Below are 25,815 nucleotides of genomic sequence, written 5' to 3'. Positions count from 1 at the left end.
GTTTGTAGTACATAGGCAGACCTCAAACCTCTTTTCACTGTATATGCATTCTCACCCCTGGTTCTTCAAAAGGAAAACTGGCAAACTATCCAACACCTTTATTTCCAATTTCATTGTTCATTTCTGATATAAAAATCAAACTTCCACAAATAATTCTTCAGAAGAACAAAAAACCTAAATGATTTCTATGTAAACAATTGCATGCAGCATTTATAATGTGCAGTACAAAATGTACAACTGTTTGGAGGAGATACACACTGCGTATGATGTCAAGATCCAAACAAGGGTTATATATAGAGCTGATGGTTACATTTCATAGAGACAGCTGCAGGCACTGCCTTAAAGCACAGAAGAGACACAGTTCTGAACAGCTTTACTTGTCTCATGCCCAGGCCTCAACTCCTCACTTCAGGTTTAGAGGAATGACTTAGTCCTTCTCCATATTCACAGAACAGTTCTGAATTCATCAAAAATGAAGCTTGGCACGTGTGCTTCCACAACCTGAGGGACACAGGAAGGCACAGTTAGCCTTTTGCATTATCCATTCACCCATTAACAAGCACATCTAATCTATGACTGAGGCACACACACTATTGACCTGAGCCAACTTGGTGTTAGGATGTGCTCCTGCTTGGTGCACAAAGGAAGGAAGGAACAGGACATCCTGGGCTGTGAGGAAGTGCCAGGACAACAGGTACTGCATAAGACTGGAGGAAATGCTACCACCCTCTCTGCTGGCTCTCCATACAGCACCAGGCTGGAGTGGGAGCTGGACAGGCACCAGCTACATCAGACTGACCTTGTACTACACTGACTGTGGGCTGGGAAGTGGACACTGGAAGAATCTCATTCTCTTCATTGTGAGTATTAGCTGGGAAATGGCTTATTCGAGAACACCTGAACTACAGCCTATATACAGCAAATGGGGTTATGACTTCTTTTTAATACCACATGTAAATATCATCTTCAAATGTAGTTAGGTTGCATTTAACCCTGAAATCAAGTCTCTCTACAAGCTGAGACCTTTAGAACTTCTCTTCCACAAGAGAAGTTTTAAAACAACTTGTATAAGAAACTTCTCTTATATAAGAGATAGGGAAGCTGCCTGGGAAGTCAGGATTTGGGAGGAAGAGAAGGAAAGACAGAAATAAGTGTTTCACCAAAATTTAGACTTGCTAATTAGCTTTTTGCTCTATGTTTAGAATACCACCAAGTTGCCATTACTTGGCAACATCTTGGAAATTCTGTTTTTCTTCCTCCCAACAGCCCCCAGCAATGTACACTGAAGTTTAATTTAAACAGACTTGTTTTAAAACTGCAAAAAGCTGAAATCCTTTATTTATTAATAATCTATTTATTCCTGTGGTAACAGGACTATCTCTGTGAATCAGGGCTGCCTCTCCATCAGCAGGGCCCTGACCTGTAACTTGTTATGCCACTCCAGTAAAGCTGGAAGGTGTGGGGAGCCCTCTCCCTGGCCAGATCCCCTCACTGGCTGTAGTGGAGTGGGACCACACATTCCCTGTTCTTGCTTCCAGGGAAAATGGTTGGGGTATTTCAGGGGCATATTTAGAGACATGGAATTCTTTCTTACCTTTCTTGGTAACTTTGTGTAGCGAATGTAATCTTCTAGGAACATGAGGGCACCCACTACATCAGCAGGCATTTCTGGAATCTTCTGGCTAAAATTAAACCACCATGGAGATCACATTCTTACTAACTGAGCAGTTATTTGGATAAAATTACCTGAAAATGCCAGCCTCCAAATAACACCATTTCCACTAGGTGTGGAAGAGGGACACCTTCCACTAGACCAGGCTGATCAGAGTCCAATCCAACCAAGCCCTGAACACTTCCTGGGATGGGGCATCCACAATCTCTACGGGTAACCTGTTTCAATGCCTCACCACCCTCAGGGGAAAGAATTTCCTCCTAACATCTAATCTAAATCTCCTCTCTTTTAGTTTAAAACCATTCTCCCTTGTCCTGTCACTGTGCATATAAAAAGACCCTCTCCAGCTTCTTTATAAGCTCCCTTCAAGTACTGAAAGGCTGCAAATGTCAACTGTGGTCTGCTAGAAAAAAAAAACCTCCAAAAGCAGTGATGATAGTACTGAAACTCTCTTCACAGAGGTGATACTTAGGTCAAGAGTAAAACATGGATACCTTGTGCACTGTTCCATTGTTGAACGAATAAACTGACCAATCAGAGCCAAAAACTGTTCTGTGTATCTTGAGTGAAACTGTTTCAACAGGGTAAGGAGCCCCAGAACCAAAGGAAGCCAGTCAATTTGATCAGCTGGCCGCTTGCACACCACTCCTGCACAGGAAGAACCCACAAAAATACATATTTATAAAACAGAACATATTCTTACATCAAACTTATATAGCATACTCTTCATTACTTTTTTGCTGTGTCTCCCCTTTTGCTTGCCCACACGTAAAAATTCAAAACTAATGTAACAACTGCATGTCTTTCATGGCAAATGGCTTAATGATATTAATAAGGGTAGGACAGAATGAGAAACTTGGGAGTCTGGATTCTCTTTCCTACTACATTGTATTTGGCTTCAATATTATAACAAAACTGTCTCAACATGATGGACTAAGGTCAGAAACTGTGAACTTTCTATGCAGGTAATTTCACTATCTTCTCTACAGATAATTGCACAGAGGATTTCATTAGATTTAGGCAAACAACAATTTACACATTACCTAAATTTCTGTTGTACTGAAGTTTCGGAAACTGGGAAATGAGGAATAGGAAGTTGACGGTGGGAAAGTATGGCAGACGTTTTGTTGTTATGTAGATCTGAGGAGAAATAAATAAAAAAAAGAATAGCACAGTTATTTTACATATTATTTTTTCTCCGTTAATAATCAATAAAATAGAAAAAAGCAAACAGCACCAAGCACCAGAATGTATGTCTGACCTTATTCAATGGATTGTGAATGCCAGCAGCTTCCAGATAAGCTGTGATTTCATACAAAAGAGTATTGTCTTCTTTAGGATAAGGTAGTGATGGGTTCTGATAATGTGCTTCAATGTCAGCCAGTATTGCTCTAAAAGGAAAAGAGATTTATTATATTAAATACTTTTTAAAATTATCCCCAAATAAACCTTCCATGGTGCCAAATATCATATTAATGAAAAAACTTCAAAGACACACCACCTGTAAATTGTTATAAGCAAGAGTAAACCACGTTGTTCTGAGTATCTTTTTACAAACATCACATTTGTTTTCATCTCAGCATCCTATATTTTCACTGTTCCTTCTTCTCATCTAAATACGACCTCAAAAGCAGCTATAACCAAATGCCATTAGAAGCTGCATGTTCAAACAAATTACTTGCCCAGTTATTATTTATGTTTAATGTTTTTGTTGGGTTAAAATTCAAATACTCAACAAAAACATGAATACAATCAGACTCAACATTTTGCTGTATTTTAGATTTTAAGGATTGCTGAGCTGATAACATTTACATCTCAGTGATACATGCAGCTCTTCAGCACATTTTGCTTCTTACTTATTGAGATTTTCCAAAGCAGCGGCCAAATGCTTGGAGTCAAACCTGCAGGAATAATTTAATTCATTGGTAATCTGTCGTCTTAAAATCTGCATCTGACCAACCTGTTGAAACAAACACAAAAACGGTGGGGTGTTATACTGAAGGCAGTGAAAGAAGAGTAAAGTCAAAGTAAGGAAGAACTTAGTGAGAAGCGATTTACAGCTAAACAGATGACACGAAGTCCTCATTACACCTCAACAGCCTTTGTAGGGCTGCCCAAAGCAGGGACAGACATTGTGGTTAGATCTGCTCCCTCATTTTGGTATCAGGGCACTGATTCAGCCCATCTGCAGTCAGATCTGACCAACCCCAGCTGTGTGGGGCACTCAAAGGAGAGAGGTCACAGCACTGGAGATTTACACACAGTTCCTGGTAGCAAATACAGGCAATGTGAAAAGGGCACAAAAAAGGTAATGTGTATAAACACCCCAGTTACTTGTTTTTCACTGGTACGTGAAAATGCTTGTACTCTGTTCCTCACTTCTCCCTAAAGGTTAGGATCAGCACGGCAGGGGCAAAAACCATCGGAGAGGCTCACGGCACTCAACCTTCCCCTTCCCTGATCTTTCCTCTTTCTTCCAGTAACATAAAAAAACATTCACAGCAGTCTGAAAAATACTGGTCCCAAAGCATTGTTACAGAGACAAGATAAAGAGCCAGGGCTTGTTTAAACCTCTGGCATGGTACAATGCCCTCTGTGGGAAAAAGGCAGGTCTGGGAAATGCTAGTGCTCTGAACTTCAGCTCTGGGCACATCATAGTGACAAGGCACTGTGGGGAGTCTCAGAGCTCCTGAAACTAAGCTAAACTAAGAGCTTCTGAACACTAACTTGTTCTTTCCAAATCTCTAGTGCTAGGTTCTGTTTTTGGTGAACTATTCCTTATGAATCTCGGTGTTAAGCACTTTCTGGAGTGTGAGCTGCCCATAAAAATGAAGCTCAGGAGCTCTTGCAGCCCCAAGCCTGCTTCACTTGTGGTACTACACAATTCCAAGTCAACACAATACAAATTGTAAAATAAGCAGATTAAAGTATCACAGAATCAAATAGGTTGGAAAAGACCTCTAAGGTCATCAAGTCCAACCTATAGCTGAACACAGCCATGTCAACTAAACCACAGCACCAAGTGCCATGCCCAGTCTTTCCTTAAACACCTGCAGGGATGGTGACTCCACCACCTCCCTGGGCAGTCCATTCCAATGTTTAATCAGGCTTTCTGTAAAAAAATTCCTCCTAAGGTCCAGCCTTACCCTCCCTGGCACAGCTTGAGACTATATCCCCTTAACCTGTCACTTGTTGCCTGGGAGAAGAACTGACCCCCACCTGGCTCCAACCTCCTTTCAGGTGGTTGCAGAGAGTGATAACGTCACCCCTGAGCCTCCTTTTCTCCAGGTTAAACAAGCCCAATTCCCTCAGCTGCCACTCATAGGACTTGTGGCCCAGGGCCTTCACCAGCTCTGTTCCCTTCTCTGGACCTGATCCAGCACTTAAATGTCCTTCCTGAATCGAGGGGCCAAATATAACCAAAGATCCTGGAGTAGATTCTGCGTAGGAGTAAGTCAATAAACCTACCTTCATGATGGAGTCTAAGTATGCTGTCCAGATCTTCTGTGTTTTTGCAACTGCTGCAGAATAAACCTTGTTTGAATTTGCTGAGAAAAGCAAAAGGGTGAGGCATTAAAAAAAGAACAAGTAAGAAGTGCAATAAATGCAAGTGTCCAAAGGCAATTGCTTTCTTCTATCTTAACCAGTAAGCACTTACCTATAATTCCTTTGAGGGGACTGACAGCACTCATAAGTGCTTTTAAGGTATCCTGTACTGCCCTGTCACGCAATATATTTTTCTGAAACATACTGAGGAAATTCTAAATAAAAGAAAGAAATAAGTAAGTAAAATCCTCACACATGCACTCTATGATTAATCTTGATGGCACAAGAGCCACATTGTTTAATAGCAGGGAAAGACTATTTCCACAGAACTAGAGTTGAGGAATTCTGTAGCTAGGCTCTGTGCTTTTCGGAATTACGTTACTCAACATTAGGACAATCAGAAGATCCCCCTCATCGATATGTAATACCCACTGTGGAAAACTATTAACTCAATTTTTCAGGCAAAATCTTTAACCAGACTAGAACTGGATTTTTCTCAGGAAACAAAAAAACTTGGTTTCAAATAGAGGTATTAGGGAAACAGTCATTACATAGAATCAACACTGTATTTATACCATGGTAGACCCAAAAAATCTAATCTTTGTTGATATCTGGACAGAAGAATAGAAGTTGACCTGAGGTCAACTTCTAAGTACACACACAGCATACACTTTCAAAAAGCATCCTGTAGCACACAACCTGGCATTACACAGCACCATTTACTTAAAAGCACCAGCTTCCATAATTCTATCTGTAACTGAAATTCTTTCCTATGGGTTTAAACACCCATTTTTCAAATGCTTTTGATTGCAATATACCAATTCAATATCTAACAGATTTTTTTAATTTCTCTAAAAGCTATTAAATAATAAAACCATTGTGACCTTGAGAAACTGAAGTTCAAAAATTACCTGCAGCTCCTTTACAATCATGAAACACAGCAGCCTGTCTAAGCCATTGAGACCAAAGGTACCCAAAGTATCTTGGATCTCTGAGAAGAGACGACTATTGGTAACTTCCTGATGAGTCTTGATATCGTACCAGGTGTTCATTTGGTCAATGTAACATGTGATTCTGAGGGAAAAAAAAACCCAAAAAACTACTTCAGAATCAGCTGCAGACAGTTCCTGTGATAATGTGGGTGATGAGTTATCCTAATCAGCCAGATGAGAAAGAACCTCCCAGTAGCTCTGGTGATGTTTAGTTATTCCTCTCTCTGTAAGAGTTCTGTAACCCTTCCCTGGTTTCTCTCCCCTCCATTTCACAGAATCACAGAATATACTGAGTGGGAAGGGAACCATCAGGATCATCAAGCCCAAATTCCGGCCCTGTGCAGGACACCTCAGGAATCACACCATGTGCCTGAGAGCCTTGTCGAAGTGCTTCTTCAACTCAGACTGGCTTTTTTTCCTTCTTAGGCTAAAATCACAACTTTTCTTGACTAGTATTTAAATGTATAGGATGGGCTGGGTAACTATGTTTTTGGACCAAGAGGGTGATAGGACAGCTAAGGAAAAACTATTTGTTGTATGTTTGGTTTGTATATGGTGGAACTGGAGCAGTACAATGCGTGGTGATGTAATACAAGCTTGTGACACACAGTACTTACTTTGGGTCTGTGATTCTCAGGATTTCTCTGCAGAGCCGACCAATAAATGTTACAGATTCATCCACAGGTGTGAATTTTGGTATAGGAATGTGAGTAGACTGGTATATGCTTTGCCAGTCTTGAATCTGAAAAGTAAGTTTTAGAGTGATTTGCAACAGAATGAAACAAAGACAAGAATGAGCCTTATGACAAAAAGATATTAAAATATTCTGGTTGGGGTACTTTCATCTTCTTATGTGAAACTAATGCAGAGGGGGTGCTGAAACATTTCAGTATAAGGTGGGGGCAGATGTTTTACACAGTAATTAGAACATTTACTTGAAGTCACAACAGTATGAACTGTGCACAATTGGTGCATATGCTCTATCTGCCACAGGCCCTAACAGTCAAATAGAAAGACACTTATCAGCTTTTTAGTTGGTCTTGCGTTTGAACTGCACCTTCGTTCTTAAGAAGTTATTGCACTCCTGTTCCACGTTGTAGTTAATAATACGAGACACTTCCTCTTGCCAAATTTTTAAACCGTATATGTTGACATAATCCTGGATATATTCAAATGATCGATGGAACCCGTCCATTGTAGCTGCCATTTCTTTCAGTTTGGGCATGAGTTCACTTGGCTACAGATAAACAACAACGACAACAAGAAGATAAAACCAAAACTGTGAACGTGTAGAATTAAAAGAAAATGTAAAAGGCTTCTAAATGCCCTGACAGAACAACCTCCAGAGCATTTCACTATGCTCCATCCAGAACTGAAAAGCACTGAGAAATTTATCATAGTTTGTCTGATATCTGAAGTAATTCTTACCAAATATTTTTTCCCCATGCTTTTAATGTTTATTTTTTGGCTTTCATCTGGGAGTGTCAACAATCTGGACGGGATCCGAACAAGGTGTCACACTCCTTATTTTACCACTGCCTTTCTATGTTTACCTGGTATATTTATCAGTCATCACAGACAAAAGAAGAACTGAGAATTCAGAATTGACAGGACACTTTGGAATAGAATAAAAATATGTTTTTAATTCTATATACTCTTAACAGTTTATAAACTCATTTGAACATCAAATAAAGCATTCCAAATAATCTGTACAAGTTCAAAACATGTTCTTTTTCAGAAAAGGAAATCTGTACAGAAAAGAAAAAATTATTTTCTAGAAGGCAGTATAATAAAAGAGGTCCTTGCACACCCAAGGTACACAAAAAATTAAAATAAAATCAAGCTCTAACCCACCTTGGCTCTAGGATTAAAGATGAGTCCCCTGTGAAGAGCCAGGGCCACCCTTTTTACCAGCTCCTTCCTTATGCCATCCTCTAGTAACTGTTTTGGGTCCACCTAAGTAGAAGAAACATATTTTTTTTTAGAGTCACAAAGTTATAAAAAATATAAAGGATTTAGTTTGTACCAAGAAAGTGATAAATACTTTTGATAAATAGGAAAACATTGCTAACAGATGCACTTTCCCACCAGAGCTTGTCAAAAGAATAAAAATTTATATACTCCTACTAAATAAAAATTTCTTTAAGTTGAATGACAAAGGTTTGTAGTTCCCATATTCAATCTTTGTTAATGATCCACTGAGAATGTTGTACAGTTCTAAGAAGCCAGTGTGCATTAGGAAGTGTATGTCTCTTCCAGAATACCTGCTTATGGTCCTCAAAGAGGTATCAGTGTAGGCTTAATGCAGGAAGGGCAGTTCATACCAGTAGAAGAAACAGCTCTTCAGAAAAGCTTTCCAGTGGGAAAAAAATCCCCCAAAGATCATCAATTAAGCTGGATGAATCTATTTACAATGGAGACTGTGGGTTCTTGACAACCTTAAACCTTAGTTCTTATCTGGCTGCCAATTTAGGCATCACTGTTTGAAAATCTATATGCAAACTTATATTTTCTTGCCTTTTTATCTTTCCTCAAAGTCTCATATATTGTGCTGAAATCTGTGCTAAAGTGCTAATTGCCACCAAAGGACTTTTTCCTACTGGAATAATGGAACATTACCTTGATGATACCAACTAAAGTAGTTTTCATCATGAGGATTCCTTCAGTGAAGATGGAAATTGCATGGGTTAGCTTGGCAACCTTTATCAGAAAGAGAAAACACCATTTATTGAAGGAATTCAATAGATTGAAATAATTACTCTAAAAAATATCCATCTTTCCCAGTGGCTTCCTATTTTAGATTTAAATATTTTGTATGATATACTTCCAATTTTACATCTTTTTCTAGACTTACTTATAGTACAATAATTACCTTTCTTTTAATTAGATAAATGAGCCCTACTGGCTCATTCAGTCTTGGACCTTCTTCTCTTGGAACAAGGATGCAAAATGTGGAGGGCTTAATTTCAGAGTCAGGTTTTTAGGGTTCCCACCCCTCCACTAAATAAAAATATCTTTATGCTCATTTATAAATTTATTTAGTTTTCCTCCCCTTTTCTACAAGGTCAGAAGTTTAAACTGTTAAAAATAGAAGTGCAAAAGTTACTCATCTGTCCTCATGAAACCTAAAGTATGCTTACAATAACTTGTAAAATTTTAACTCTTAGTGAACAAATCCAGCTTCACTGTTGAAGTATAACTCTATGGAGCTGTATATATATTTAAACTTAGGTTGAAATTGGCCATCTATAGGTTTGCTTTCACCCTGTTTTAACTGCACCTCATATCGTGGTCCAAGCTGAGCATAATCTCGTAGCTTGTCCTTATCAAGGCGAGTAGGCACTTCAATGATATCGTGAGTCTGCAGCTTTATAATTTTGAGAAGAGATGTAAACATGCTTTCTGGAATTATCTGCAGAACCTTTGTGAATGAGAGAAGAAACAAACACAGTCAGCATACTCTTGTTAAAAAGTAATCTTCAATTAAGAAAAAGCAATTAGAGAACAAGGCAATTATGCCTTTTAAACACCCACCTTTCTTACATAGGAGACCAACTCGCCAGAATAATACTGAGACACACTGAGGAGATCAGGACTGTTTGCTTGATTGATGCGGAGAAGCGGCAAATCAAGTGCAGAAGCAAGCTAGAAATAAAGTTAGTATTTTAACTTCATGGTTTTGTTTTTCTAATGCAGATCGTGAATTCTCTTGCTCAGGCTTTTAATCTCAACTCAAAGCATTAGATGCTTCCTGAAGAGCACTGTTACACCAGGTTTTCCAATAAAAAAAAGACATGTTAAAAGTCAAAAAAGTGCAACAGTCCATAAGTTCACCTTCCCTTTGCTTTTTCTTTTGAATCTTAACAGGGGCATGAGAAATTTCTGTTGTAATTTTACATTCTCCCTCATGCTAATTCCCATTCTTATTTCTACAGAAATTATTTTCATGTGATGCCAGAGTTTTATCATGACAGACAAAGGGCACAACCAACATAACTTTTGTAATTCCCTCAGCCTGCTGTGATCCATATGCAGAGGATCTCATTTCTGCACCAATGTGTCCAGCAAATAACTGCAGTGAATAGAGGCTGAGCAATGAGACTTACTTGCCTAACAGCAACAATATAAATGGTTGCATAAAGAGCCATGCATAACTTGGTTGTACTTTCTTTAAAACTAACCTTGAGTTAAAAAAAACCTGGTTACAGAAAATGCTGGAAAAAGGAAGTTTTGACTGTTCTGTGATTTTAGAGCCTTAAGGGCTTTTTAACAAACCTCTTGGATGGACTTGCAGTGTTCAGGTACATTCAGTATTGTTCATACTTACTTTTAGGAAAGTGGCTCTGAGTTTAGTTACCATAGATGGACTGACTCTTATGCTTTCCTGCATAATAGATGTAAAGCTGGGGTAGGAAACAAACAAAACAGATCAGTTTCTTCTCCTGAAACTCTTATTTTCAACTGTTAAATCATATGTCATCAGTGTAATGTAGAAATGGCACAGACTAAAGAACTTCACTAAAGGAGGATTTTTGTCTGAAGAGGTACTCCATAGGAAAACCCTGTATGATGAGGGGTAGGTGGGGTAAAAGAAGAGGGCATCAGCCAGGGGACTGAAGTAGCAGCTCAGCAAAATCACACCAAGGAAAAGGAGCTCTTGAACATTTGTCTTTCCTTGTTTGTTTTTGGTTAAAATACGACCTCCAGTATTTCAGAGGACACTTAACTAGACTAAAGGCTGGAGACAGAAGGTTTACAGATCTGTTATAGTTAGAACAGAATAGACAGTAGAAGGTTACACTATCACTGAACCTGCAGCTAACAACATGACAAGGGTGGCTGTTAGCTCCTATTCAGGCTGATGAGAGTTCAATATACTCAACAACTCACAGAACAAGACTTCAGGGCTGTTTTTAGATTGGAAATTTTATAGTAATAATTATATTTATGCATGTTATTTCCCACAAGTTTTGCAAATGGTGACTGACAGGAAGCAAAAGGTCCTGCTAACATACCTGTCAATTAATTGCCAAGCATAAGAAAGATCACCAACTATCTGCATGGTGATCAAGACTTCTTCCTTAATGTTGATGGTTCGGATCATCTGATGCAGAAATTTGCGTGTGTCAGCCAGAAACTGGCAAACTTGGAGGTTACTTTCCAGCTGGTGAAACTCTTGGACCTAAATTTAAAAAAACAAACAAACAAAATCCATAAAAGGACTCTTATTTGTTTTCTATTTATCTTTAGGGACAGGAATACAAACATTAAAATTGACATATCCCTTCAGGATGTTACTGCAGTAAAAAACTTAACAAATCCTGGCCTGTTTCAGAATGTATTAAATAATAAATTTCACAAAGTTACTCAAGGAGCTGTACTCTGAAACATCATAAAAAATACTCTTTTATAACCTGGAGGTAGAAGAAACGTACACAAAAAAATATGGATATTTTTATTTTGCCTTTCAAATAACTCTTTCTAGCTTCAAATGAATTTATTTTCAGAATTTCTAAAAAAATGACTAATGTTGCCCAATGTTTAATACTGAATTCATTTCTTTGAAAAACCCTACTTTGCCCTTAGCTACAAGTGGCATGACTTTTCATACTATATCCCTTATTTTACAATCATACTATATCCCTTATTTTACAATCATACTATATCCCTTATTTTACAATCCCAAGGTCTACATGAAACTTCTGCTCACTTCTGTAACTGCAAAGACCTAATAGACTTAAACAACTGTTAAAACGCTGATCTGTTTTGTATCTCTGCTACTGGAAGTCAGTGCATGTGTAAAAATGTTCTGTTGTTTCAGGATGAGGTAATTTATTTCAAAATGTCTCTGCTATACCTCCTCCAGAGCCTGTATTAGCTGCACGGTTTTCCTGCCTGCTGCAGTGGAATCATCATAGTTCAGAGACATTATTTGCTTGGAGATTTCTCTGAACCAAGCCTGAAGATTTTCTGTGTAAGACAAAGAAACATTTAATCAAATCTCTGCAGGTATGATAAGCAGGGAACTTGTTAGTCAAAACAAACAATTCAAGCCATACATGTAGAATATTATTTTAAAAAGTTTTAATTTCACTGGTACATTTCTAGTCTTTCAACATGAAGGTTTGTAAAGTGCCAAATGCTTGGGTAAATTTTACATACATTAAAAAAAACTGCCAACATAAATGGGCATTAAAAAATCTTTACAAATACGGTAAAGCACTTTAAAACATAAATTTCTGTTTTATTAACTGTTTTACAATGTTAATTGCCGTGGCTGTTGCAGCTTCCATATTTTAGATACAAGTTTGCTAACATCAGAAAGATAAAATATTTCAGTGAGGTAATTCTGCTTTTAACTCAAAGCAAATGAGAAAATTGCCTGTATTCTAAGCTGTGTTGTTTTGGATGGATCACAAACGTCTCCCTTACATTGAACACTTTATGCCATGTTCCTGAACAAATGAAAAAGTGATTTACAATTCATATTTCTACACCAGTTCAAGAGAAAAAACCAAAAATGCTTCAAAAAACCTAATTTGGGAAGAAGTATTGATTCAACTTTAAGTCCTTGGAGAACTTGGACAATACCATGTAGTGTAGAGGAGAAGTAAAATAAGGTTTGAAAAGATGCTGATACACTTGAAGTCCAGGTTACAACCAGGGAAAGAATAAGAGGAGAGGTTAAACCACCCCTATATTTAATGGGCATGATCTTCTCACTCCTTTGTACACAGAACACAGTAATGTGAACTCCATTATATATAGAAAAGTGAGCTGGCATTTTTTAGTTTTAGCTGGCCTATCTAAATAAAAGGATGAAAATACTTTTAAAAATAGGGCCATCTAAATATTAGGTACCTGAATATTGCTTATGCATGGAATATACGCTGAAAACCTAAAGACAACATGTAAGAGACCTCTGTGGCAGCTGAGGGACATGAAAATTGTACTTATTATCAGTATTAGCCTCATGTATTTTCTTTTACAAATATAATCAAAGTTAATATTTCCTTCACAGTTTAGTTTTTAATAATTACCATTTTTCTCCACTCTAGTAAGAGGTTTCACTCCTGAGAAGACATCAGCAAGCTCGGTCATCCTTTCAGATCCTTCTTTTTTATAGTTCTCCCATTTCGCTTGTTTTTCTGACAGCATCTGCTTGAACATCTGTTGAAAAACAAAGCATTTGGTTTACAAACCTGGCAAGAAGGCATGTCACAATAGATGAAATAAAATACTGAAAACAGATGGAACTGACTTAGTGATTACTACATAATTCAAGATCTTGACAGGATATTAAATACAAAATTAAAACTATCAAGAGATACAGACAGTGTGATGGACATGCAGTGATAGAAGTTATACTAAATTTTATAAAACAGTACAATACAGATTTTTTGATTTTTAGTCACTTAGAAAAATATCCAGTAACTTTTTCAGCTTAGAGATCTTAGAGGACTCTTGTCTAATGTTGACTTCTACTTCACACAGCCATCTCAGCCTATGCAGGAAAAGCCAATTCAGAAAAGCATGGACATGAAGCACACTGCTAAATACACTACCATGTTGTACCAGAGCACTAATGAGCAAACTTTCAGAGATAGCAGAACTTCATACATAAGTTTAAGAGTTTTCTTAGCAGCCTATCCTTAATATACACAGGCTTTTGTCTCTGTTTAAAGAAAGTCTGAAAGAGAGAAGTACAGCAGGATAACAGCTTACACATCTTCCTCAACAGACTTTATTATGCCTGTTGCCAGGATGTTCATGCAAAATTCTGAGTAAAGATAAACACACAGGGTAAGAATGAAAACTGCCAACTATGGAGAAGGCTGCAAAAGTTACTGCTGAGCAAATAGTATTTTGTAATCTTCTATGGAAATCTTACAATTAACAATCAAAATAGTCATTCTTTATGTGAGTGGACTGTGCAGTAAATGCACTATTGTATCTTTTGCTCTGTTCTGCCATTCATGGGAAAACGCTGAAGAAGGCAGCAGCACATTACCTCTTTCAAAATGAATTCAAATTGAGCTGTATCCAGAAGAAGCTGGAAAAGGATCCTGGAATTGTACCTTGAGTCTGTTAGAATTTGATCCTTTATCTGGCGGAGACGTTTGTTGTTTGGATCACAAGCTGAAAATGGAAAGACAATGTTTGTCCATTGTTACAGAATTTGGCCAAGCTTTCAATTTGCAAATAGATTCTAATAGCTTGAAAGCAAAACCATTTTACTTTCATATGTAAATCCCCACTTGCTCTCCATTTACATGGGTGCCACCGCCCTTGTACAACCCTTCCTTAGAATAGGATATAATAAAGGTTTCTGTGGTGCTTCAGCCTTCTGCAGGCTTCAGCAAATAAGACTCCAGTTCACCTGAGAAGTCCAGAGATCAATATTTCTAAAACCATCACAAAAGGTGTGTGGAGGTGTAACAGAAGTCCTCTCACACACCAAGAAGCCTCAAAGACAGCACAAGCATTCAACCAAGGGAATGTCTAATTAGGTAAGTTTACAGACCCAAACTCACATCAGAGACATTACTCAACAGTTTCAGTTGAATTTCAGTTCAACAGAATAACCCCCTTGTTTTTAACCTGTTAATTACTAAGATTTTAAGGAGTTGGCTACTGCTTTCCTTTTGGAGCTAGGTAAACTTTCAGGAAGATGTTCCCAGACTTTTTCTGCAGAGTACAGTTCAACATGATCATGACTTCTACTAACTTTTATACCTGTGTCTGGCTAACAAGAATTGAGGAAATGCAAATGTGCTGTTTCCGCCAAGACTTTACGAGACCGTCAGCAAAAGAACAGCTCAACAATCTTTTGCCAACAGTAGATGAAACTGCTGACTTCAACAGCAGCACACATGCTGAACTCCCCTCAGGACCTGATATGAAGCACCAGCACAGCAGGACTGACAGCTCTGCAGCAGGTGTAGCACAGTCTCACCTGTGTCTGCAGTGTGAAGCATCAGCCAGCGGATTGCTACATTGCAGTCTCGCAGGCAATTCAGCAGCTTGGGAATATTATCCAGCACCAGCTCTTCCCTTAGACAGCCCTCCTTGAGAAACTGCTGCACCTGTGTGTGCACTCGCTCGGTGACTGCAGCGTATCTGCTTGCCTTAAAATGTACAAAGATTGCATCAGTATAATCCTTGCCCCAGATGGAATGCATCATGTTCCCTTCAAACGGCACACAGATCAAAAAAGTGCTATAAAAACTGCTACGGGAGACTATCCAAAGGAGGGCAGTGAAGATGGTGAAGGGCCTTGAGGGGAAGCCAGGTGAGGAGTGGCTGAGGGCACTTGTTCTGTTCTGCCTGGAGGAGACTGAGGGGAGACTTCATTGCAGTGACAACTTCCTCATGAGGGAAATGAGAGCAGCTGGTACTGATCTCTTCACTTCCATGGACCAGTGACAGGACTTGAAATGACATGAAGCCGAATTGAGGGAGGTTTAGCTTGGATGTCAGGAAAAGATCTTAACCCAGAGGGTGGCTGAGCACTGGAGCAGACTCCACAGAGAACTGGTCACAGCACCAAGCCTGACAGAGTTCAAGAAGTGTTTGGATGATAGTCTTGGGGACATGGTGTGATTCTTGGGGGGTCCTGTGCAAGGCCAGGAGTTTGACTTGATGATCCTTGTGGGTCCCTTCCAACTCGACATATTCCATGATTCTATGACTTAGCTATCATCAGTCAACTGATTTGTTGATTGGGCAAACAATCAGCCAACACAGTATTACTCACTGTTTCTCAGGCATGGAAAAAAATATTTCACATGAGAAAAGCCTTAACTGCATTGTATCACACAACATTCCAGAATCATTCTTTTAAATCAGATACTTTTCCAGATTATTGCCACTTAAAACCAAGTGCTTCACTCTGTCAGCATAGATGTGTGACTGCCAAAACTGTGACCTATGCAGGAGCAAACACTACAGTCAGCTTAGGGCACCCAAATACTGAACACCATGGCAATGAGTGCTGGCAGCTGTTCAGTCAAGTCACAAACCTGAAACACTTAGGGGAAAAAAAACACTGTAAGAGGAGGTGAAACAAGCAGGGCTAGGAAGACCAGATTTTGAAACTTTCAAATATCTTTAGCTCAAAGTTATGTACTCAAAGTATTGTATTTGGATGCAGTGCAAAGAGTTGTATGCAAGAGGAAAAAATACATGCATTATTGACATCACAGAATATACCTGAGATGCCCACACAACTTGCATCTTGCTAAAAATACTTAATTCTGACTTATGTACCTGCTCTTTGACATTTGAAAGATCCAGTGTGTAGTTGAGGGCAGTTTTAGCAGCTTTGTAGGGTTCCCATGCTTCTGCCAGATTTACAGTGATTCCCATGTAAATGCTAATGACCTAAAATTGGAAGCAGAAAACAACAAGTTGCATTTATATTAAGAAAAATACATACTTTTCCTTTAGCAGTATGACAGAAAAGGATACACTGTGGGTATAAACAGGAGATAACTAAACTTTATTGGTAGCTGTACTTTTTGCTCTACTACCTCTAGAAATCAAGACTTTTCTTTTAAATAAAAGGGACAGATGGTTAATTAGAGGTTTAGTTCTGAAAACAAGCTGACAGTTCTTTCAATCAGTATACATGATCCTCTCTTTTCCCCCTCATGAACTTATGACACTTTTCATTTCCATGATGCTCTAAAGAAGACTGATGAAAGAAACTGGGGAAACAACTATGATAGGAAGGGAAAAATCATCTGAATTAATCCTACTGTGAGGATGCCCAAAGGACTAAACTGAAATGCAATGCATCTTCCATGGTGACAGAAACAGAAGGAAGTTATGATTACACAGTGTAACTTTTAAGGAGCAAAGAGGAACTGATTTCAGACCCCTAGCATGAGTTTACAAGTGATTAAAAATACAGAATTGTGACTGACTAACAAGTATTTGTAAGATAATTGATTAAAAATGGAAGACTTGGGCTGACAAATGAAGGATATAGAGAGTTGTGGTATTATGAGCTTTGTTGCTCTATTGCTCTGATATTCCTCTATCCAGGAGTGATCACATCGATGATCACACCTTTGAGCTCTTCTGACAGTGTCAAGTCAAAGCAAATGGGACACCAGTCTGCTGATACAAAATCCTTCTCATACTCTTCTTGAAGTGAAACTCATTATTTCCTGTAGATGACAGTTCTCTGAAAGGCTACACTTCAACTGCTAACAATCATTCGAAATCAGCCCAGGAGTCAAGTATTCTGTGCAATGCAGCTAACTCATCCATACCTGACCGCAAGAAGATAGGTGTTGTCTAAAAGTATCAATTTGTACCGGGAACTCAAGTTAATAAAAATGCTGGCATAATCAAAAATTCACAACGGCAAGTTCTCATTTCTAAAAATAAGTCTGCAGTTTTCCAGAAATGGAAGGGATCTGATATCTACCAAAATAGCCACCTGTTGCAGTTTCTTCCCTCCTTTCTTCATTTTTCCACTTATGGCACAGAAGAATACAACTTGAAACCAACATAAATACACAAATTAATGTACAGTTTCTTTGTTCAGTCTGACTGCCTTTGATACAGACTACCTAGGGACTCTATTCTTACATGCCAGTCTATTTCAGTAGCAGTTTTTTGCAGACTAGGGATTCTGGATGGAAATCCTATATCTCAATACCGAGATACAGTAATTCCATTTTGATTACTGCATCTGGAAAGGTCTATAGAATCACACATAGCGACTGTTTTGGCTTCTAAGTTATTTGGACAGTGGCATGGAATTAATCCTCAAACAAGTTTTCAAATAACATCAGAGTGGGATGATTTATTGGAGAGCAAGACGGTCCTCCAGAGCATCCTTGATGAACTGGTAGAATTCACCAGCTGAAAAAAACACATGAAGTTGAGTAATGATAAATACAAAACCCAAACCCTTGCAACAGCACAATCTGGGAACTGGCTGCCTACGTAACAATTCTGCAGAAAAGGACCTAAGTGTCCTGGTGGAAAAACCAAACATGAATCAGACATGCAGCCCTATGACAGCCAAGAGTAATCATACACTGGGCTCTGCCAGCCAGACTGCAGCCAGCAGATTGAGGGAAGTGAGTCTTTCCCTCTAGTCAGCTCTCATGAAGTCCAGTGTAACGTGTCTGGATTTGGGCTCCTCAGCAGGACACAGACATGGACAAACTGGAATGAACAGAAATCCACTAAGGCACCAGTGGGGACCCAGTATGTTAGCAGAGGCTATGGGAGCTGGGCTCGCTTAAGCTGGAAGAAAGATGACTAAGGGATCTGACTGTGGTCTCCCACTGCCTAAAGGGAAGTTATGAACAAGACAGAGCCAGATCTACCTCAGACACATGCAGTGAAAAGATAAGAGGTAACAGCCACAAGTTACAACAGGGGAAATTCCAGTTGTACAGATGGAAGAAATTCTTCACCATGAGAGTGATTAAGCACAGACACAGGTGTCCAGAGAGGCTCTAGAGTATTCAGCTTAGATATTTTCAAAACTAACTGGAAAAGGCCTGATCAGCCTGATTTAGCTTTGAAGTCAGCCCTGGTTTGAGAAGGAGGCTGGACTAGAAGATGCCTCAAATGCCTTCCAGCACACATTTTTCTATGACTCACTCTATCATGATGGTATTGGTGTAGTTGATTAAAGCATTTAAGATGATAACTGATAACTTATCCAGAATGTTTGACTCACAGACTGTTTCACTCTGAACACAGTAAAACTTCCACAGAGAACAATCTATTCTAGTTTTAGGTTATTATTATTTTCTATAACACATACTGTAACAATAATTTAAATTGTTCCTATCACAGTGTTAAAATAGAATTAATTTTTACCCAATTATCTGGAAAGTATTTATCCACTATCTCTCTCATTTTTGCTTGTTGAGTGTGAAGAATAGAAGGGTCAAAATACAGTATCACATAGAGCATAGCAGCCTGAGTAGCCAGGGCGGTGCTGCGGTGTTCTGGTAATGGATATGCTGAAACCTAGAAAAAGGGAACAAAACAAAAAAACTCAACATAATGCAACATCAACCACCTGAAAGTATTATGGGGCACATTAAAAAGTACAGTGTATAGACACTAGGAGGCAAGGAGGATATTTAGGTAAGCTGGACATGCTTACACACATGCAGTATGTTTCCCAGATACATTTCCAGAATATAGAAGTTGACTGTGCAGATGTCTGCTGCCTTCAACAGGCTAGAGTAAGATTTTGCTATGCTGTAAATGACTCAGAGGAGGAATGAACCAAAGAGCATAAGATCATTTGAAGGGGAAGAGCCAGAAATAAGTATTTTACAAGGACTAGGTATGTTTAGCTCATCTCAGACAGAAACAAGGATTAATTTAATCAAAGAAAGAGGTGATTAGGATGCAGATGATTTAATCTACCAGAGGGTCAGACTGGCTGATCCCAAGAGTTCCTTTATAACCTCTGTGATTTATATTTTTCTGCACATCATGGCTGGGTAACTAACCCGAGAATGAATTTGATATTCCCCTTTAGATTCCTCTTTTATCTCAGAGTGACTTACCTGGTTATAAATGTCATCTGACCGCAGGCGGCCAATCACCATGCTGATGAATGTTTCACTTATGGGAACCCTGCTGAAGTAACTCTCAGGGTAGTTTGGAGGTCTTTTAGCTCCAGGTTGGCTCGAGTATCCAGTGCTTCGAAGCAATTTACAAATATCATCTAAGTTGGAATCAGCGGAAGATCGGGCTGCGCTGTTTTACAAAAGAAAGGAACAAAAATACAAGCTACATGAAATAAAAGCTATATGATCTAATAATTTCCTTTTATCCCACTCCTTGTAACCATGTCATCCTCACAAGAAAACTAACAGATATTAAGGTCTGGGAGATTTTTGGTTGTTTACTCCATGGATATAATGTTTATTATATTACAGGAGGCCACTGATAAATGTCCTCACTGAAATTTCAGATCAGCACACAAAGCACAAACAGAAGATTGAACTTTACTCAGGAACAGAAACAAGGAGCTTCAGAGGAGGAATATATGTTTCTTTTTTAATTTTTACTTTTCCCTCCCCATTTCTGAATCCCCCTTGTCAATCCACTTCTGCATTCCAGAGTGAAGAAATCTCTCATTATATACTGAGAGGCATAAACACAGTCAAAGCAGCATAGAAAAAGGATACCCCCTTTTTTATATGTGTGAAAGGGTTTGCACTGATACCTTTTGTGACCCCAGCTGTCATACCATGCTGTCAACTACCCTGGAAAATTCATTGATTAACCCAATCAGTTACTGTAACTACAGGAAGTCTGAGTTGCAATACATTTGTCATGTGGATACTTGGGACTTTCCAGAAGGTTTCCTTGCACATTTGGGAACCTAGGATACTTTGATAGCTGGCACATGCAGCCTTAAGGGTTTTGCTGAAGGTGTATTTGTGGACTTCAAATGTCTACTGCAACATAATGAAAAATCTGCTGCTTCTTTCTGAACTAAACCTGCAAACAGCTAAAGCAAAGAGCTCTACTGATATTCAGAGAACTATGCTGAAATATCTGTATACAGTCAGTTGATGAAAAAGGTGTCAATATTTCCGTTTCTCTTAATTCAATAACTGAGGTTACCGAATATACTGCATTCTACAGCTTTTCAGCCCTGAGTGCTTCTGCATGCCTACATACACTACCTGTATCTGTAGTAGGAAACCAGCATTCTCTCTCTGACCTCTCCTTCAATCTTCTGGTCAATGACCAGTAGCATGACTCCATATAAATACAGTGCTTCACACTGTTTGGAAAGAGAAACAATTGAGAAAGAAAGTAACATAAACCCAATTCTGTAGCAACATTTAAAGAAAACCACGTACTGGCAACCCAGCCCAATGTCAGCTATGCATTCAGTACATTATGTAAAATGGTACACTGAGGATTTTTGGTCTTTGTCCTCCTTGAAGTGAGTCACAGCATTTCCATGCATTTGGTAAAATCAAACTTTTGTCTAGTTTGGCACTAAATACTTACTAGCAGCTGTTTTCCATCTTCATTAAGGAGTACCGTTTCTAACGTTTGCTGAATGTAAATTCCTTCATTGAGGTCATCCAAGTATCTAGGAATCATGACAAAAAGTTGGTCATTGACAATTGTGCTCTCAAACCCTACATCCTCAGAACTCAATTGCTCAATTTTCTCTAAAAGTCAACAGATGTATCAGAACATTTCCCTAGCACAAGCAGTGGGGAGCTTTTCAGACAAAGAAGATGAGATGCTCTACTATAAAATGAGGGACTGGAACTCCTAGCTAGTGTAAACCGGTTGGCAAAAGTCTCCTTTCATATCCTGGTGATGTATGGGAAGAACACTAGAAGATAGCTGGTAATTTACAGCTCACCCTCTTAATCCTGCTATAAATGGATAATAGCCTGAGAAGGCTTCCATGTGAAAATTTAGTAGAACTGTCATATTTTCAAGTTACCTCAAAAATACCTCCTGGAAATACCATAAATTGATTTCAATCGCAATTTGTAAGGTAGAGCTAGAAACAGAGTATGTTCACCTTAATTAACAGAAGATTTATTCCTATTAAAGGATTTTCTAGTAATACTACTTATTAGTAAGCAATATTAAATATTTATTATTTCCATATAAGATCAATAAAAAACTAATTATCATGCTTAAGATTCTCAGGAACTTTTTCTTAGAGCATTTAATGAACCTTTCATTTTGTTTTTACAGGTCAGAGCAGGAAACTTGAGAATTTGGCAATTCCACTGAAAATTTAAGTTCCGGAAAATAATGCAAATGAAAGGTAAAGAAAAAACTACCATACCAGATATTCTGTTTAGCAAGGCCACAAAAAACTTTGCTTAATGACAAGGAGCCTTCTTGTACTACAAAAACATCTTTAGGACAATCTCCAAGATAAAGAAGAAAAACTAGCTTGAGCTTACAATTGGGGAAATGAGGTAGAGAGAGTAAATGTTTTCAAGTCATATATTAAGCTGCTAGGCAATAGTTAAAATCAATGTTCACTACAGTTATCCAGATTATCCACAGGTATTTCAGACACCATACCTGCTTAAATCTACAATGTATTTATGTACACTCTGGAAAGCTAGATAAAATCTTGTCAAAATTTCGATGTTGTTTTCACGAAATTCTTCATCTAAATCCAGTAACTCAGGCTTGGCTTCCAATTTCCCTTCACATGCCTCAGGCCCCTAAGAAAAGAAATTCATCTTTAGAGACAGTATTTGACTTTGACCTCTATTTGACTTCTCTTCAGTAGGACACAGACCATGTACAACCACCACTGTGGGCAAACCAGAGTTGACATTCCTTGCTGAAACAAGGATCTGCAGTTTTCCAAGCTACTTTATGATTGAATATTGATTCCATAAAGATGAGTTTTACACTTTGTTACAATCTGCAATGATTTAAAGTATGATTTCTCCTATGTAACCAGTGGAAAAGAACAGTCAATGCTTTTGCTTAAGCTCTAATGCATCTGAAGCCACTGGGTGCTTTTTGTTGTGCTAACTATCTCCTGGATGGAATTTTTTTCTTTAAACATTTGATCTGATTGATTTCTCAGATAGAAACCATTACATTGAGGGCTCACAAAGCTTTGTACCTTCTGATACATTCAAATTGCTTAAAAGACCTGTTTTACAGACTCTGGGTCTAGCTCAGCACTTGTCCCTGAGATTAATGCATAAACTGTTATTTACAATTGTGGGGGGGAAAGGGTTATAACAAACAGCCTGACTTCCTTAAAGCAGTTATACAACTTTTCTAACTTTTTACCACTGCCAAATTTCTCATAACCACTATTTGGTCTTGCCATAGCCATCTAAATGAAAATACTGTTAATGTTTAATTGAAAATATTAGTAACACTTAGTTGAAAATACCCAGCCGACAATTTCTTGAGCTTTAAAAATTAATTTCTGCTTCTCTTTTTGTACAAAATACCTATAAAAACCAAAGGATGAAAGCAGACCTCAAACTGCCCATGAAGTTCAAATGTACAAAGTAAACAGTCTCAACTTTCAAAATCTCAAATCTCTACTCATTAGGTAATTCTAAGAATCATTAATACAGAACTGGTGCATTCGCAGTAAAAATACCAGTAAATTCACTAATCTTAGTTTTATAAATAAGGCTTCTCTGGATTTTTGGGATTATAACTGAAAAACAGCACACTGTTATGCTTCCTTAACATTCAAAAATACTACAGGTTCAAGGATTATTGTATTTCTTAACAATTATAGCTATCTGTTTTGAAATTTTCAAGTAATTTGTGCAAAGAAAAAAAAGACTTCTAACAAGCACTTCGATCTAAAGGTAATTGTGAAATCATTTGTGCTCAGGACTTTCAGTATCCAAGGCTTACAGTTATTGCTTGAAATTTACAACTCTTACTAAAATAAAACAGAATACAATTTTAAAAGCCTCCGCCTCCCCACTTTACTATTAACATTTCTTGTACTATACAAATAGACAAATAAAGTCAGATTAGATAGTCCTGTAGTTCCCTCTTAAGCATGCTGGAAAACAAAAGAGGGAACTTAGTCCTGCAAGTAGCTTATTTTGAAAAGGAAATACGGGCTTTCCACAGATACTACTTGATTTATTTATTTATTCAGCACACGTGACAAGTCCAGCGAACGAACAATCACAGCACTGTCAGACAGGAAAGCAGAACTCAGTTTTCGTGGCTGCAAAGAATAGGCTACAGATAACCCAAGAAAGATGGGCATACTGCCCACAGTATGCTCTGAAGGAAAACAACCAACTGCACAGGCTCAAAACCTGCTGGTGAAAGTATAACGCAGTAGTTCTGCAGGAAGAAATAACAACAACACCAGAATCCAATACTCACATTTTGTATAACTGGTATCTATCAAAGGTTACAGGGCAGATAACATCAAACATTTTGGGACTGCTCTTGGACGCACCTAGAACTGCCACTCTATTCCTGCCCTGATACTTTCAGTGCAGATATTACACTTCTATGCTGCCAAGGGCTCCGGGCACAGAACCTTTCATAGACTGTTTCCACTTGCTGAAATCAATAAGATGAGGCTGAGTATGATCAAATGTATATAAAACACTAGTCAGCCCCGAAGCAGAACATTAGCATCCAAACATCTTGCTACCTCAATCTGGTTAATTTTTGGTAAAAACTAATCAAGTCATGATAATCAATTCTGAAGAATGCTGGTAATAAACACAATAGTCAGGAATGGCTGTTTCATAACCTGAAGCATCCTCATGCGGGACAGCAATGCTTTTAAAGTTTAACAATGAAAGGACTTACCTTAAAATAACTGAAATCAAATATGATATCCCCATACTTCTGTTGATCAGCCTTATCCTTTAGCCTGAAAACACCAGGAATAAATTCGGACAGTCTCAGAAGTTCTGCAATGATGGCATTTCCACAGGAGACAATCCGAAGAATTGCCTGACCACACAGATTGTTTTCAGCCAGAAAATCCACCATTGTGGAGCTGAATGCAACAGAGTAGCAGGTCGTGCAGTCCAAGTCCAATGATTAGCCTTTAGATTATTTGAAGCAAAAAGCCTGGTGAGGAAACTAGTTGCGCCATGAATAACCTGTAAAAACAAACCCAGACGCGTTCAGAGTGCTTTGTGTTCATGTGTTTGATAGTTTGTGTATTTTTAAGAATACTCTCCTATATGAACTCTAAATTATCACAGCTTTGTGAAATGAGAAAAAAAAAAAAAAGCACTGACTTCAGCATGTACACTGTGTTTGACACAGTGACCTGCGTGGCCAGGCAAGGGAAGCACGACCTTTTGTACCAGGAAAGTTGAAGAGCACTACTGAGGAATGAAACGGTCTCAAATCCCGAAGCAATCGTGACCACGACTGGGAGATGAGAGCAAGGAAAGCAAAACCACCTCACAACGTGCGTTTTTAAGAGTCACTTTAAAAATACAAACAAAGTGACCGCAATGGGCTTCAGCAACAAGGAAAACTTTTATCGCACATAGAAATGACACGGCTCTCTTCCTTTACTTATTGCTGAAGGACTCGCTTCCATGCTGTGGTTGCATTTCCTGGTCACGGTCTTATTCCTGACATGCTTCCTGCGGGATGGGGCGCGCACCACCGCTAAAAATAAGAGCCTGTATTTCAGAAACATCTATGCGAAATTATTGATCTGGCTTGATTTTTCACCAAAAACCTTCCGAACCACTGCGACAAATTCAAGATGACAGCGAGCTGTCCCAAAAATGTTCTGGCCTATCCGGGCGCCCGGAGTTCCCCCCCGGTCCGGTCCCCAACGCCGTCCCCGCAGAGCGCACCGCGGGGACCGGACCCGCAGCGCCCGGACGGGCACCGAACCCATCCCATCCCACCCCACCCCATCCCGCCCCACCCCATCCCATCCCGCTCCGGCGCCGCCGGACTCACGGTTTGCCCACAGCCGCCCCCGCCGCCCCAGCCCGGCGCGCTCACCCTGCCCCGGCAGCGCGGGGGGGACGGCGGCGGACAGGGAGGGAGGTGAGGGCGGACGGAGGGATGCAGGGAGGCGGCAGGCAGGGAGGGAGAGATGGAGGGAGGGAGGCGGCGGCG

The 25,815-nt window shown here is 39.0% G+C and overlaps 1 protein-coding gene across 1 annotated transcript; it reads right to left on the bottom strand.

Moving 5' to 3' along the window:
* Window positions 1-77: 77 nt before the first annotated feature.
* WASHC5 (WASH complex subunit 5) lies at window positions 78-25,813 on the bottom strand. Its single transcript, XM_027898976.1, has 29 exons — window positions 25,654-25,813; window positions 24,529-24,827; window positions 22,282-22,427; window positions 21,232-21,316; window positions 20,898-20,998; window positions 19,767-19,959; window positions 19,063-19,215; window positions 16,480-16,593; window positions 15,167-15,338; window positions 14,222-14,349; window positions 13,251-13,380; window positions 12,068-12,180; window positions 11,226-11,392; window positions 10,538-10,613; window positions 9,745-9,855; window positions 9,491-9,631; window positions 8,830-8,910; window positions 8,065-8,166; window positions 7,268-7,447; window positions 6,828-6,952; window positions 6,130-6,292; window positions 5,331-5,433; window positions 5,141-5,220; window positions 3,529-3,632; window positions 2,934-3,063; window positions 2,716-2,812; window positions 2,167-2,320; window positions 1,595-1,682; window positions 78-501 (listed from the first exon to the last, which is right to left on the bottom strand). Exons 2-29 carry the CDS (start codon window positions 24,712-24,714, stop codon window positions 445-447), a joined length of 3,480 nt encoding a protein of 1,159 aa, XP_027754777.1. The 5' UTR covers window positions 24,715-24,827; window positions 25,654-25,813; the 3' UTR covers window positions 78-444.
* Between the last annotated feature and the right edge of the window lie 2 nt (window positions 25,814-25,815).

This window comes from Empidonax traillii, unplaced genomic scaffold, assembly GCF_003031625.1.
Source record: "Empidonax traillii isolate 1590-97213 ecotype Southwest subspecies unplaced genomic scaffold, ASM303162v1 scaffold632:size372483, whole genome shotgun sequence".
In the NCBI taxonomy this organism is placed as follows: domain Eukaryota; kingdom Metazoa; phylum Chordata; class Aves; order Passeriformes; family Tyrannidae; genus Empidonax; species Empidonax traillii.
Note: the sequence above shows the minus strand (reverse complement) of the source record. Positions and strands in the feature narration are given on the sequence as shown.